Raw genomic sequence first — 15,417 nt, forward strand, 5'->3', positions numbered from 1 at the left:
AGGGGTATGGACTTGTCACACGTCGAGTTTAGAAAGTCAAAGAGCTAAGCCAGTCAGACTCAGCAGCTATGACTGCAGGTTATTTGTGTGGGTGGTGGATCATTTCTCCACCACGTGACCCTGAATGCAGGTGTGAACCCCCCGGTGTACCACAGAAATGCTCCTCAGGCTGTTTGGGGTCACCTGTGAAAGGTGGAGCTGACAGAGCTGCAGGTGGTGTGGGTGTGCTCCATCCTGCTGCAGTCACGTCTTCCCTTCTTGTCTTCATCTTCTCACTCTGTCACAGCTCGACCTCTTTTCTTTTTCCCCTTCATCTCCCCGCTCGCTCTCTCTCCTACGCCCACATCCTCCCTCCAGTTCTGTTTCTGACCTCGTTAGATCGTGTCTCCGTGGTGTGTATATATCTATAACGGACACTGGAGCAGTGTTTTAATAAAACATTATGTGTGTGTGTGTGTGTGTGTGTGTGTGTGTGTGTGTGTGTGTGTGCGTATAGCCCTGAGCGGGGCTCTGTGTGTATATCCTGTTGAGGCTGTGTGTGAGGAAGATAACAGGACAACCTAGGGCAACTCTCTAATTGGCCCGCACTCCTGCCCCGGATACTCGCTCTCTTTCTCTCTATATATATCTGCTCCTCTTCAAACATTGCGCTCATATCATTCCTTCTTCTTCTTCTTCTCTGCTGGAAGGTAGAGCAAGCCGGGTAGAGGGAGGAAGACGCCGCGGGTCGAGAGGGTTAAACAGCGAGAAAGACTCTAATGAAACAGTCATTCTGAAGGAGGAGGAAGCGGCTCTGTTATGTATTCAGCTTGTGCTAACACACAATCAGAGCTCTGCAGCGCTGTGGTGTGAATGTGCTGCGGTGTGAAGCAGTTTGAAGTGAGGAAGGATTTAAACGTTGTACCTGAGTCAGGTTTGGAAATCTTTTCGCCTGTAGTAGTGGGAAAAGTGCTTTCCTGTACATCTTTAATTCATGGAGCTTTTCTCTACTCTTAGTTCACAGCTGATGTTAAAGTCAGGTTTAACAAGAAAGTCCAGTTCATGAATGACACGTGGAGGCAGGCTTCCCTGACTGGTATATTTGCATGGTATGGATGGTATATAAAAGATAGACATAACTGAACTGTTGCTTCACACTAGTGTATGATGATCTGTTCTAAATGCTCAACATTTGCATGGTGGTCACCTGCTAATACCTGCCTCACCCCCCCAAATTGGAGCTCTTCTTGCATGGTCTGTTAGCACAGTAACCTCATAGCGGTCATACTATTGGTCACATGATGTCATTAAAAATGCTCCAAAAGGCTCCAGCAGCACAAACACGGTCCAGAGGTCCAGTTTAGGTAAAGCCTAGCAGACAGCTAGCAGCTACAGCCACCTTTGTCACCATCCACCTGTTAATTAAAGAAGCCACGCCCCTAATAATGCAAACTTTAAGCCTTAAAACAGGTGAGTTATAAAAACATTCTGCCCCATAACGTTGTTATAAAGGAGGAAACATTTTGTGCTGTGACAAACAAGAACATGATTTAAATGTGTAAAAAGTAGAGGATCAATAATAGAGCCCTGTGGAACGCCACGACCCCAAGAAAACTCTGTGATGCCCTGTTCTCTTTTCTTGTGACTCACGGTGATCTCTGATGGTTACTGCTTCCAGAAAAACCCTAATTTATATGTGGACTCATTTTTCCTAAAACAGAAAATGCTGCTATTTGAAGTGTTCAGTCTCTTAATACATACGGCAGGTCTAGTGCTCATTTAACCACAGCTTTTCTGCTTCTCTGTGTGACACTGAAGGATGCCTTCAGTAATTGACACTGACACCATGTCAAATATTTGGATGATTTACCAAAATTTATGCAATTATACCACAGTGGAAGTTAACAGGTGAGTTATAAAAACATCCTCCCACTGTACAAGTGATATGAAGGTGTTAGAATTATCCACAGAGACCAAGAAGTTTGTGTATCAGGCTGTAAACATGTTTATTTTTACTGTAAAGATTTAACATGGGAGTCTGTGGGGGCTGGCTCACTGCTGCCTCTGCTGCTTTTCTGTTTTTCTTCTTTGTTATTGCTCCATAATAAATCACATGCACAACTTTTCATCATATTCATGTCCTCTCCCCAGTCTGTGAATACTGGTGTCTGCAGCTTCCATGTAAAAAAGAAAAAGAAAAGAAAAGAAAGAAAGTCCCTAAAAACAAAAACTGTCGTCAGTCATAAAAAAAGCAGCTCTCAGAGTTTCTGTTGAAATGTGCAGCTGTTATTTTACAGTTAATGAAAATATCCTCCAACCCAGCAGCTATTTTTATCACATCCAAGTGCAACATGCACAATGTGAAGCACTTTTACACAACAGTCAGTGGAAATCTGGCACCCTGCTGTAGTCTCATAATTTATATTTTAATAGTGCATAATACTCATTTTAAAGAACTTTTTATGGCTCAAAAGTTCGAGGCAACCCAGAAAAGTTTCTTTCAAACTTTTATTTAACAAATGAGCAGCATGAAGAGGGAGTGCATAAAAAATACAGCAAAGGCATTAACAAGCATCTTTATGATTTTTACTCATAATGATGTTCTTGTGAGAAGAAATGGAAACATCCTCCTGTACACCTGCGTAGATGTCCCATTAAGATCATTAATGATTAGTGATTTGTGATGTCATTAGTCAATAACATTTCTGATCGACTTTATGCTGTTTTGTTAAAAAAAAAAGTGCCATCCTTTGAAAACAAACGTGACCTTTTATTTGGTTTTATGCAGCTTTTCTGTGCTTCCAAACTGAGTGTTTCTTCAGTTATGGAGCATTAAAGAGGATTCTGCAGTTCAAATTGATAATGATGCATTCCCTCAGGCTGATGTAGAATTCTATCCATCCATCCATCTTCATCTGCTTTATCCGAGGCCGGGTCGCGGGGGCAGCAGCCTAAGCAGAGAAGCCCAGACCTCCCTCTCCCCAGCCACCTCCTCCAGCTTATCCGGGGGAACACCAAGGCGTTCCCAGGCCAGCCAAGAGATATAATCTCTCCAGCGTGTCCTGGGTCTGCCCCGGGGCCTCCTCTCGGTGGGACGTGCCCGGAACACCTCACCCAGGAGGCGCCCAGGAGGCATCCTTGTCAGATGCCCGAACCACCTCAACTGGCTCCTTTCGATGTGGAGGAGCAGTGGCTCTACTCTGAGCCCCTCCCGGATGGCCGAACTTCTCACCCTATCTCTAAGGGAGAGGCCAGCCACCCTTCGGAGGAAGCTCATTTCTGCCGCTTGTATCCGCGATCTCGTTGATGTACTGATGTAGAATTTAGTGTCATATTTACAGTGACGGCCTAACCAGGTGATGGACTCTTTTCTAACCTGCACAGAGGGAGCAGCTGCCTCTGCTGTGCAGTCTTTATCCTGCTGTCATTAAACAGGCCTTAAAATTAAGACGAGTGTGTGTGGAGCGGGGGAAGCCTGCTTCATTTCACAGAATCGATATAATCGGGTGTGAGGAGGTGTTAGCTGCCCCTCAGAGACCAAACACGCCCATAAAGTAAAGTAAAGTGTGTTGTGTTAGTCCCCGAAGGGAAATTACTCCTCTGCATTTAACCCATTCACCCAGTGAAGCAGTGGGCAGCCACCAGTGCAGCGCCCGGGGAGCAGTGTGTAGGGACGGTACCTTGCTCAGGGGTACCTCAGGGTAGCCGTTCAGTGGGGTCAAACCCCCGACCTTCCGATCATGGGGCAGACACTCTACCTACTGAGCTATCCCTGCCCATTTAACTAAGCACGCTATGGAAACACTGAGAAGGCTGCATAAATTCAGAAATTATTCATGGGCTGGAAGCACAAGTTTCCTGTATGTCTCTGAACGCGCCGTGAAACAGTGTGCATAACGAGCGCAGCACAAACCTCAGCGGCGCTGAGCTACCTTCATTTCGATTTCTGGACATAAGCTGTTAAATCCTCGTGCATGTTCTCTCGCTGCTTTGTCCCACTTCAAAGCCGGCGCTGTTTGGATGTGGAGAATGAGAATGTTCCGGCTGTCCTGCAGGAATATAAGCACATTGTGGCTTTATCTGTGCTGTCTGTCAAGGATGAAGGTGTCGAGTTTCCGCCACATTCAGCTCAGCGAGAACGACTCCAAACCGCTGAACTTTAATGAAACCAACCAGGCCAGCGTGCGTTCAGCTGCTGAAGCTGCTGTGGAGGCAGAGGTGATATCAGGCCGATCAGGGTGATGAAGCAGCTTCATTAAAGCTGGTAAATGAGCTGCAAGTCAGAAAGGTTCAAACAGCCTCGCTGTCCTTAGTTATATTTGCATACTGGCTTTAATGCACCTGATTACCTCATCAGCTCATTAGCTGCCCAGCATCACTGGTGTGCATAGCTCTAGTAGGTGTGACCAACACCTGGTTGTAGGCTCAGTCATCTGTTTTCACCTTATTAAATGGTGCTGATGTCGCGCTGATGAAGTGGCTTTTAGGCCTTGAGTGGCTGTCAGCTCAAGGACAAAGACTTATTTTAGAGGTTTTTTTGCCTTTGGTTTAAACAGTACTTGGTCAGGTCTAAGAAAAACATTATCGGATGGTGAGATGCCGCTTCTGATTTGTGAGGGGAGGTGCTTAAAACTGAAAAAAGCCTCATGATAGGCTGATAACGTCTGAACACACTAACTTGATCACGTAGGAGATAGGAGCTTATCTCTAAGAAAGTGAGACTCTTGAATTAGGAACACCTTGTGAGTGTTTCCTTCCTGCGTTAATCTCTCTTTCTCTCCCAGTATTACCACCGGTTCTCCCTCTGGTCCGTATGAGCTGTATCAGTGATGTAACTGCTTGGATCAAAATGTATAAAGATTCTAACTCCTCCTAAAAACTACCCAGTAGCTGAATGAACCAATAACAAAATCAAAGCAATGGATCTAGTATATTTTAATATTTTGAGAAAATTGAAGTCAAATTTATACAAATGTTTATTTTTGCATCAGAGCAACTTCATGTCACATCTGCAGCTCAGTGCTATCAGCAGGCGAAGCAACAACCTTCCAAAATAAGTCAGACATCTAGCTGTGTGAATAACTGGGCAGCCAGCTAATTAAAATGTTAATTTTTAATGAGAATAGGAACGAGTCTCAGGGAGTTGCTCCGAGGTAAGACATTTACAGAGTTGGCGACACTGAGGCCGTGCACAACATCATCTACTACAGTCAACAACATCTACCTAATTGACGGCCTTCAAGTGAATCAGCAGCCCTCTCCAACATCTTTGATCCCTTCAGGAGGCTCTGAAACATCCTCATCATCAGCTCTGCCAGCCCGGTCAGCTCATTCATGATTGATCTGGGAGAAAGATCTACCAACCCAAAAGTATGATCAAAGTTTGCTGTGGGAGACAAACAGAGTTACAGCTCATCGCTCTGCATTCAGCGTACTCCTTCTCCTCCACCTCCACCTTCTCTCTCTGCCTGTCAAACGTTTTCTGCTCAGTTGGATAAAGTGAAAAGTTTGGAAGCGCTCGACGGTGGACGGCTCCATCATTTCCAGACGACTCACTCTCTGCACTCAGATGATGGGCAGACAGAGTTTTTGGGGAAAGTGCTTAAAACAAAAACTTTCTGCAGATCATTAGCATGAGCGAGACACCTGCTGGGAATGTAGGACGCTGGCTCTTGTGCAGTTTATGCATAAAGCAGCATCACTCAGTCACAGCATCTCTGCCTCTTCACCCTCTCAAACATTATCAGTTTCTGTCAAAGGACCTCCTTCATAAATTATCATTGATTTTTTTCCTCATCAGAAGTCAGTTTTCAGTACATCTGTGGGTGGGCAACGCCCAAACCTTAAAGCCTCTGCAAACCCAAACCCACAGCAGCTTGCTGTGGGTTTGGGTTTGCCTGGAATGCTGCTGTGGAGGTGTCAGGGTAAATATTCAGCTAAGACCCTTAGAACCAAAACCACAAGCTGACCAGCAAGTAAAAGCACAAAATAGAAGCAGAGTAGAAAACAATGAGAACAATCAAAACAATGCTCCCGCAGGATAACATCTCCACTTTCCTCATGCAACTTGATTGCTCTTTATAAGTAACCGACAATGTGAATGATTCCACAGTTTTTAGGACTTGACAGGAGAGTCAGGGAAGTCATTTAAAGAGCACCTGGAACAGATCTGGGTTAGACTTTTCTTCTGGTTTTTATTTTTCTGCATCAGATTTAACAACTGTGAGAAAAAACTCAAAGTACGAGTGATGCTTCCTGAAAGACGTGTGGGTGGTGAAGACGTTTGCACGATGGCTCGACTTTCTGCTTTCATGGAGCGACGAAACAACACCTCAACAGCTCGAGCTTTCCTGGAAACACACAATGGCTAGTGTGTGTGTGTCTGTGTGGATTGTACTCTGTCAGTAGATGTTTGAGCTCAAAGAAGAACATGTTCCATGAGTGCAGACTCTGTCACTGATAATAAAATGTTTTAAAGCACCAGAGAGCATCCCATCCTGTAAACTTCTACATGTGTAGCACACGGAGAGCCTGAGTGTGTCTGTGTGTGTGTGTCTGCGCGTGTGTGTATCTGTGCGTGTAACTATGTGTGTGTGTATGTCTGTGTATGTGTGTGTGCGTCTGTGTGTGTGTGTGTTATCTGCAGTGTGAAGGTGCTGATAGGACCCTGCAGAGGTGCATTGATGGTGACCACATTCATATTTAATTAGTGAGGCGTCAGTCGGAGGTGATGGCAGCTCACAGCGGTGTCCTCTCCGTCACCTCGGCTCACTCCGGCCGTATCGACACAGATGCGGTACAGAAGTTCAAAGGGTGAAACGATGTTGCTGCACGGCTGCAGATCTGAGCAGCAATCACAGGTTGAGGGTCTTCATGGAAGCAAATGACATCAGCGATAAGCAGAAGCATGTTGTTGCTGTATAAAATACTGACAGTGGTTTTTGCTAGATGGCATAAATATGAAAATCCAAGGTCACTTCCTTCTGGAGTTGTAAAAACCGGACCTCTGACCTTGAGGTCAGAGTTAGAGGTGAAGTTGTCTGAAGGTCTAGGATAGATAAATGTTCCTAGCTTTGAGGCTGAAGACCTGCAGGGACCAGCTGTTACCTAAAAACCCACCACCTCCACCTTTTCCTAATGATCATAATCATCTTTAAAGAAGTGATTTTTAAAAGGTTTCAGTTTAGCGCACAGCATGTTAGGTATTTGAGATTGCAGTATTGACGTCATCCCCCGCTCACCCAGAGTGGATGAATCTGCCTCCGGTGTCCCGTGCTGCTCTCACTGTTAAAGTATGAGGAGGTTCAGCCCGATGGTTTTTGTGTAAACAGAGAAACCGGCGCACTGAGCTCACACCTCCACCGAGGAAAAGCCAATTTAATTCATATTTCTGAGGTTTGGAGGCTCCGCTCCTTCGAGGACTCTCTGCATGAGATTATTTTTTCTGGGACTTCATTGATCGTGCCCAGTTTTCTGCCTCACAGGAAGCCTTTGATTTCTCTGCTCAGCACTGGAGGGCATGAATCTGGAGGTGTTGTCAGTCACTGATGTAAATGTGCTAAAACACTGAGGGAAATGTCACGATGCCACGCTTCATGATCCGTCCCTGAGCCGCAGATACAGCTGTCTTTTCCATTGGAGTTGTGTGATTGGATGTGTTAGGCTGAGACTTAATGGTGTCCACACATGTGTGTTCACACTCGACATGCTGGTGTGACATTCACACGCGTGATTGGATCTCACTGTAGCCCTGGAGACGAGGAGGTGTCGTTGTTCTGTAGATCCTGATCGTGTGTGAGTGCAACAGACGTGCTCAGCTCTGCTGCTGCAGGTAGAGCCACAAACATCACGACCCACCCACCCTGAGTCTCTGAGCACACCATTAAATACATAATCACCACCCATTTTATTAGGTACACCTGTTCAATCCCTCGTTAACACTGATGTCTAATCAGCCAATCGCACGGCAGCAGCTCAGTGCCTTTAGGTGTGCAAATGTGCTGAAATTCAAACTAGAGGTGGTCTCGTCCAGGTATCGATAGTATCAGATCGATGCTTTGTTTCTATCCTATATGTTCAGCTCACTGAAGCGTGTTAAATAAGTTATTTTTTAATAAAATTCGACACCCCGAACATGAGCTATGAAACATGTCTGTGCTGACTGTCTGCTTTATTTACAGCCTGCAGCACAGTTAAACTACAGACGCTGAGCTAGACAACTCTACATTCAGCTCAGTTTCAAAATAAAAGCTGGAAGGTGTGTTTTACTGTGTTAACGCCTTATTTTTTAAAGTAAAAGTCACAGTGATTTAGTGATACTTAAAATGTCTTCAGAATTTGCAAACTGATGATGGTTCATCTCATAAATCAGGACACACTGCGCTCCCCGACATCAGCTGCCTTTAGAGGTAGTTAAAAATATCACTATCGGCATCGGTATCAGTGGTACTGGCCCTGTATTTACTTGGCGTAGGATATACACCAATCTGCAGAGTGGCACAGCACGAGTTCAAACTGAGCATCAGAATGATAAGAAAGTTGCTTCAAGGGCCTGAGGGCGGCGTGGTTGTTGGTCTGAGTGTTGCACAATCTGCTAATCTGCTGTGATTTTACCACAAACCACCATCACAGACATCAGTGGACATCAGCTCTCTGGGAGAAAACGCCCTGCTGAGCTCAGAGGTCAGAAGAGAAACGACAGACTGCTGATAGAAAGGTACTCATTACAACCAACGTCTGCAGAAGAGCATCTCTGAACCTTCAAGCAGATGGGCTGCAGCAGCAGAAGACCACACTGTGTCATTCCTGTCAGTAAGAACAAGAAACTCTATCCACACCCTAACAAGGTGTAACTAATAAAGTGGCCAGTGTTTAATTAAAGTCTAAGAACACATTGGTGGCAAGTAAATGTAAAGAAATGAACACACACACTGTGTTCTGCCCCTCAGTAGGCTTCCAGACGTTGGCCATCAGGGAACAGGATAATACAGAAGGATGATTCTTAACACTGAATCGTGCAAAGCCGCTCTGATAAATTCCATGAGTGAAACACGGAGCTGGGTACGATCAGGGAGAGCTTCATTTAAACCCACTAAACTAAGGATGTTCAGTATTTGGATGAAGCCGCTCTTGAGAAGAAACTCAGGTAAAACAGATCAGACTCAATGAAGCTCAGCTTGTTAACAAAGAAGCTACACTGATGCTGATGGTGTCTTACCACGTTACTGATGATATCGTTTAATCAGCACCTCACAGGCTGTCAGCTGACCCCCTCTCCCTGTAATGTTCTGTAGCCAGTGAGCAGAGACCCGTCAGACATGCCGCCAGTCCTTCAGCCCGCTTCTGCTCCACATAAGACTATCTGCCTGTTAGCACCTGACCCAGGGTCAGCCAGTCTGGGCGTGTCCCTGTGTATCATGCTCTTATCAGAAACGTCCTGCACAGCGGTGGTGGTCAGAGCAGTCTGCCTCACAGGCAGGAGATGCTAATCAGCACCACCGTACATGTGAATGCAGGTGATTACATGTGAATACATGTGAATACATGTGGATACATGTGATTGCAGCACTCAGACCTGACATGGACACGACTACAGCACTTTCACTGCTCCTGCAGCATGCACACTGTTAAACCCTAACACAGCTGCAGGACAGAACCAAACCTCCATCTCCTCCACTCACTGCCTCTTGTTACAGTCCTAATTAGGTCACATGGTGAGTGCACTGATGGAGCTGAAGGTGTTGATGGAGGGAGGACAGACCCCTGTGCTGCTGTTTGTTGGGTGGATGCGAGCAGGTGGATGCTGTGCTGTTTAGGATTGTGTCACAGTGAGCTGGCTCTGAGAGCAGGGAGCCCTGACTGACGGAGGCATGTTCTGTGTCTGTTTGTGGGTCTGTATGCGGCGCTGATTGCTGTTTTGTGTGGTTTTCTTTCTTCACAGTTTGAGTTGTTAAAATGTTTCTGTGGATGTCGAGTCTCTCTATTAAACACGTCCAATATATAAAAGTAGTTTTATATATTTGAAGAAGGATGCAGACTGATTGGCTCTGAATGATGGAGCAAACTTAAGCAGTAAGTGGTTTACGTAGGATTACGGAGGATTAGTCACATGAGCTCGTACAGCGTGCCAAAGAAAGACAGCTCTTCTTCATTTAAGTTTATCTGAATTCATCACAACAACTCAGATATCCTGATAAAAATATCATTTATAAAATCTCAGCTTTGTATTTAGAGTTTTCCGTTTTAGGAAGAAACACAGTTACAATGATGACCTTTAACCTGTCCAATCACGTTGATGGACGTGATCTGTGATCACTCTGCTCTCATCCTGTGATTATTAGGCATGAACATGCGGGTGCAGGCTAGAGGGCTGACGGAGCAATCAGTCACACATCGTTCGTATGGTTTTAATATGTTATTCAGTACAAACATGTCACTGGGTTTACACAAAGATCGCAGGTTAGATAAATCAGAGATGTTCCTGGCGACTAATTTCTTAGTCTACTAAAAAAAAGATTCTTCAATAATGAACCATGCCGCTTCATTATCAACATTACACGTTATACTCCAGACAGCGAGGCAGAAAAACACTTTAAATAAACTGATGTTAAATGTTGTATGAAAACATGTTAATACAAAAGTTCACGTGTTATTAAAACTGTGACTGAACAATGTGCCGTGCATTATCGAAGCTGGTCGCTGTTCATCCACTTCAATAAAAGTTAAAATCTAAAATAACACATTAAATCATTCAGTTATTTTCTTCTGCTGATCTGAAGTTGGGTCTCGGGGGCAGCAGCAGGGAAGCCCAGACCTCCCTCTCACCACGTCCTCCAGCTTATCCAGAACCATCAAGGCGTTCCCAGGCTAACCTCCTCTCTGGAGGACAAGCCCGGCCAGAATAGACAGGAGGCGAAATGTTCACTTTTCTACAATAAGTGAAGCTTCTCTGTAGTTATTATTCAAACTGTCTTCATAGATGTTAAATTCCTTTATTTTCTTACATTTGGACTTTGAGTGACTCTGTGGCCATCCGAGTATGAAGTGTCTAATGGTGCATGCCGTAGTAGTGTTCTTATTATTTTGTCAAAGGTGACTTTCTGTTGTTCCTCTGAGTTTCTCTGCTTTTGTTTTTCTTTGACCTCCGGCCTTTGGACTTTTCAAAGTAAGTGGAGAAGCAGAAAAACAGAAATCGAAGCTTTCAGTCTAAAAGTGTCTTTTGGGAGATGCGAGAGCACCGCGAGTGGAGTGATTACAGCCTTGCTGATTGGAGCAGAAAGTCAAGTCGCTCTCTGAAAACGTTCAATTATCTTTCAGCAGATTATTTCATTAAGCGCACAAATTAGTGCAAGCTCGGGCACAAAGATGTGTATGAGTCTCGTTAATTCATCTTTTATCTCTTCTCTCTCTGCAGATTCATCTCTGACCAAGATGAGCCCCTGCTCCGAGGCAGGGAAACCCTGTAACCCCTGTCTGGATGCGGCGAAGGCTTGTAACCTTAACGAGACGTGTAAACGTCTCCGATCTGCCTATAACTCCATCTGCAGCAAGACCACGCCCCCGCAACCCTCTGCGGGCTATCAGGAGCCGTGTAGCAGGAAGCGGTGTCAGAAGGTGGGTGCAGCGCCTCAAGTTTGAGGGGAAATCCTGAAGCAGTGAGAAAACTGCCCAGCGTTCAGCTCAGCTGCACGAAGCTCAGCTTATTTCACACTTTCACACAGCGTAGATAAAAAAAACTCAGAACCTCTCCACAACAGCATCCTGCTCCAGCGTCAGAGGCAGGGAATGTGGGAAATGTAGCGGGGAGGCGGTTTAAAGACAGGGAACGTAGCTCTGACCCAGGCTGCAGGTCACAGGCAGGGGATGCTTAATAAGCCCTGTTTTACTCTGAGTGCTGAAAGTCCTTCAGACCTCATCCTCCTGGTCACACAGGCACATTTTTCTGTACTGAAGCAAGTGGTTTAACTCACACTCACTCTGATGGATGCACCAGGCTTTAGTATCTTGCCCAACGGTACTTCAACATGCAGACTGCAGTAGCAGGGGGTCAAACCTCCAACCTTCTGATTCGTTAATAACTGCTCGGGTTGGCAGTTGAGCTCAGTGCGTTGAGCAGGCACCCACATGCCGTACGGCTGAGAGCGGCCAGCCCAGGTTCAAATCTGACTCGCGGCCCTTTGCTGCATGTCTTCCCCTCTCTCTCCCTCTGCTTTCCTGCCAGTTCTTCACTGTATCTGTCAATAAGGCCAACGTAAAAATTAAATAAATAACTATTTTTCCTTCTGAGCCACATGAGCCTCTGACTGAAACCAGTTCATGTAAACTGAGAGCATGCAGCACTCACAGACTGATCGGTTTATTAGGTCATGATACCTGCAGGTGTAAATTATGTAATTATTCTCAGACGATCTTTTAGTACAGTAACCTCATAGCAGCCATATTATTGGTCAGATGATGTCATTAAAAATGCTCCACCAGCACAAACATATGCACATGTGCAGTTAGCACACAGCTAGCACTGACAGCTGCCCGTGTCTCAGCGCACTTCACAGTGATCGAGCATCATTTATAGCATTTGTGGCACCCTCAGGCTCAAACCTCGCGGCCTCCATGTTTAAACCGTCCGAGGTTCTCTCTGATGATGGTGATGATGTGACGGTGCCTGGACTGCAGAGCTGGTGTTATGGTGTCAGCGCTGTGCAGGCTGTGACGCTAAAAGCTTTCTAAAGGCTAAAAGGTTATTAATGTTTCATTTTCCTCCTCCTTGCTTTTGCTTTTACATCAGTGGCAGAATTACACAAACTGTTTGTTGGAATAAAACCTTTAAAAACAGTCAAGTAAAAGTGCAGCATTTAAAATGCTTTTTTAATATGGTTATTTTCCACCTGAGAAAGCATCTAAATTCAGCTCCACAGCTCCGAGGCTGAGCTGAACACCTCTGGGCTCCATGGATCACAGACTCCCGGGAATATTCCGAAATCCAATAAGTCTGTGTGTCCTCATCACCGGGCCACAGCCAAACACCTACAGAAAAACTGCCAGTTTTGCTCCCAGCTCAGAGTACTGAGGAGTTTTTAACCAACTGTGAGTCAGTGACACTGAAGATGTTCAAACACAGATTCAGTGCAGCAGATTTTACTGTGAGGATCCAGAGCATCCTCTCTGAGCGTGTCAGGAAACATCACGGCCGAAGTAATTCTGGACTCGTCGTGTTTCAGCTTCAATATTGCCTCAGGGCGTTTTATATTGTAAGGTCACGACCCTGCAATTATAATAATGCAAAAGGTAACATCCTGTTTGATTCAGTCACACCTGACAGGAAACAGTTAACTGAGCTCAGAGACCAGTCGAACAGGACGCTCAGACTTCTCGAACAGACTTCTATCCAATCAGACCTGAGGAATCACCCCCTGATGGACATGAGAAAGACTGCAGGCAAAGTCCATCTTCTATCTACAGTTTATGACTCCAAATGATGCCGCAAACAATTCTGACAAGTCTAACGAGCAAAACAAATGAGCTGCCTCCAAAGAAGTTTAGGCCTTCACCGGGATTCTAACAAAAACATTTAGACCTATTGATCTTTGAGCCCAGATGTTTCAGACCCGTTCACACCGGTGTATAAGATCCAGCACCTCGCCTCTACAAACATTAGTGAAAGAATGACTCGTTTAAAGAGGTCACTGCGCTGTAACACTTGAAAAAGTGTTTCCTCCTGGTTGTTCCTTAATCAGCTGTAAGTGAGATTAGTGGAACGCTATGTTAGTACTGAGGTCACTGCGGCGTTCCAGATCTCCTTCCGAATTAACATCAGCACAGAAGCTGCGTGTAGGGAGCTTCATGCTGAGGGCCTCCTGCAGGTGTGACGTGAACAACTTTTATCCATGTACAACCCCAATCCTGACAAAGTTTTCACACTGAATTAAACGTGAATAAAAAGAGAATGCAGTGATCTCAGAAATCTAGATTTTATTCTCAGTAGAAAACAGAAAACATGTCACGTGTTTAAACTGAGGAAATTCAGTTTAAATAAAAATCTAAGCTCTTTTTGAATCATTCAGATTTCTTTTTAACATTTTACTCAGCGTCCCGACCATGTGGATACCTGTGGACACCAGTCTCACTGGTTTGTCGTAAAGCTAGTGAGGATTAAATCAAAGGGACCAGTGATGCTGCAGATCCCTCCTCAGTGAAACAGACCACTTTGCCCCTTTGTCTTTCCAGATATTTTTTCCTAATTTGGGAATTTCTAGTTTATATTCCAGATAAATGCAGACACCAGTCCGGGCCAGGCGGTTGTCTCCCTCGGCACTTAGGAAAGTGATATTATTATTTAACAGGCTGTGCTATACTGTTAATGCAGGCTTCTTTTCTCATATTAAGGAATAATAGTTTCGTGTTTTTAGCGAAAATCCCACTTTTTTCGCTGCACTCAATCACCTGTACCACATTCCTCCATTCCTCGTCTTGTTTACCTTTTTTTTTGCGCCGTGTGTTTCAGGCCCTGCGACAGTTTTTCGAGCGGGTGTCATGGGAGCTGAGCTACCCCCTGCTCTTCTGCTCGTGCCCGGACCAGGCATGTGCTGAGCGCCGCCGTCGCACCATCGTCCCGTCCTGCTCACACCAGGAGAGGCACAAAGCCAGCTGTCTGGAGCTGCGGCGCACCTGCCGCTCGGACGCCCTGTGCAGGTGAGCCACCCTTGTTAGGCCTTATTAGGGCTCCTCAGCATGATTACCGCCAAGCCCGAGGAGGAGCTAATCAAAGAAATCAGCAGCTCAAGAGCTTAATGGGGAGAAATCTCACAGCCTCTCAGGTGCAAATTACACATTTGATTGATAAGCACCAGCTTTAAAGGTGAGAGAGGCTCAAAGTGGGCAAGTCAGCATTTCACACACACACACACACACACACACACACACATGCACAAACACACACACACACACGCACAAACACACACACACATGCACATACACTCATGCACACACAACTGCCTTTAGCGACTACAGGCCAGGCGTCCTTGAGAAGGAAGCACTGGCGGGAAAAGGCTCACACGTGATTGGATGGTTTTCCCTGCGTGAGCATGAGCTGAATCCACTGATGGAGACAGCACCTGACCTGAGACAGCGCTGTTAGGTCATGTGACTGATGCTGCGAAGGTGCCACACACTTAGAGGAATCATCAGAAATAACGCTATGCACAGTTTCAAACCCACAGCTGCAGGAAATATTTACACTCTGAAACAGAAGAAATCTATTTTTCCACATGTGCAGGTCGGGTCTTCTAAACATCTGGATTTATGCTTCTCCATTGAACTAGCCGCATCTGAAGACAGTCAAGCTTAATCTCATCATCACCTTAAAAGCACTCACAGTGCATATGTTCCTGTCCCTCAGTTAGAAAAATCAAAACACTAAAAACAGTTTATCCTATATAATAA

The 15,417-nt window shown here is 45.3% G+C and overlaps 1 protein-coding gene across 3 annotated transcripts in view; it reads left to right on the forward strand.

The window, feature by feature from the left end:
- gfra2b (GDNF family receptor alpha 2b) overlaps positions 1-15,417 on the forward strand; it is a 116,329-nt gene that overhangs the window by 59,483 nt on the left and 41,429 nt on the right. For all 3 annotated transcript variants that reach the window (XR_003220974.1, XM_025909143.1, XM_005458314.3), the window contains exons 4-5: positions 11,393-11,592; positions 14,480-14,667. Coding sequence is in view for 2 of the 3 variants with exons in the window: in XM_025909143.1 (XP_025764928.1) it covers positions 11,393-11,592; positions 14,480-14,667 (388 nt within the window). In the remaining variant the exon portion in view is untranslated. The remainder of the gene's footprint in view (positions 1-11,392; positions 11,593-14,479; positions 14,668-15,417) is intronic.

Source organism: Oreochromis niloticus, linkage group LG7, assembly GCF_001858045.2.
Source record: "Oreochromis niloticus isolate F11D_XX linkage group LG7, O_niloticus_UMD_NMBU, whole genome shotgun sequence".
In the NCBI taxonomy this organism is placed as follows: Eukaryota; Metazoa; Chordata; class Actinopteri; order Cichliformes; family Cichlidae; genus Oreochromis; species Oreochromis niloticus.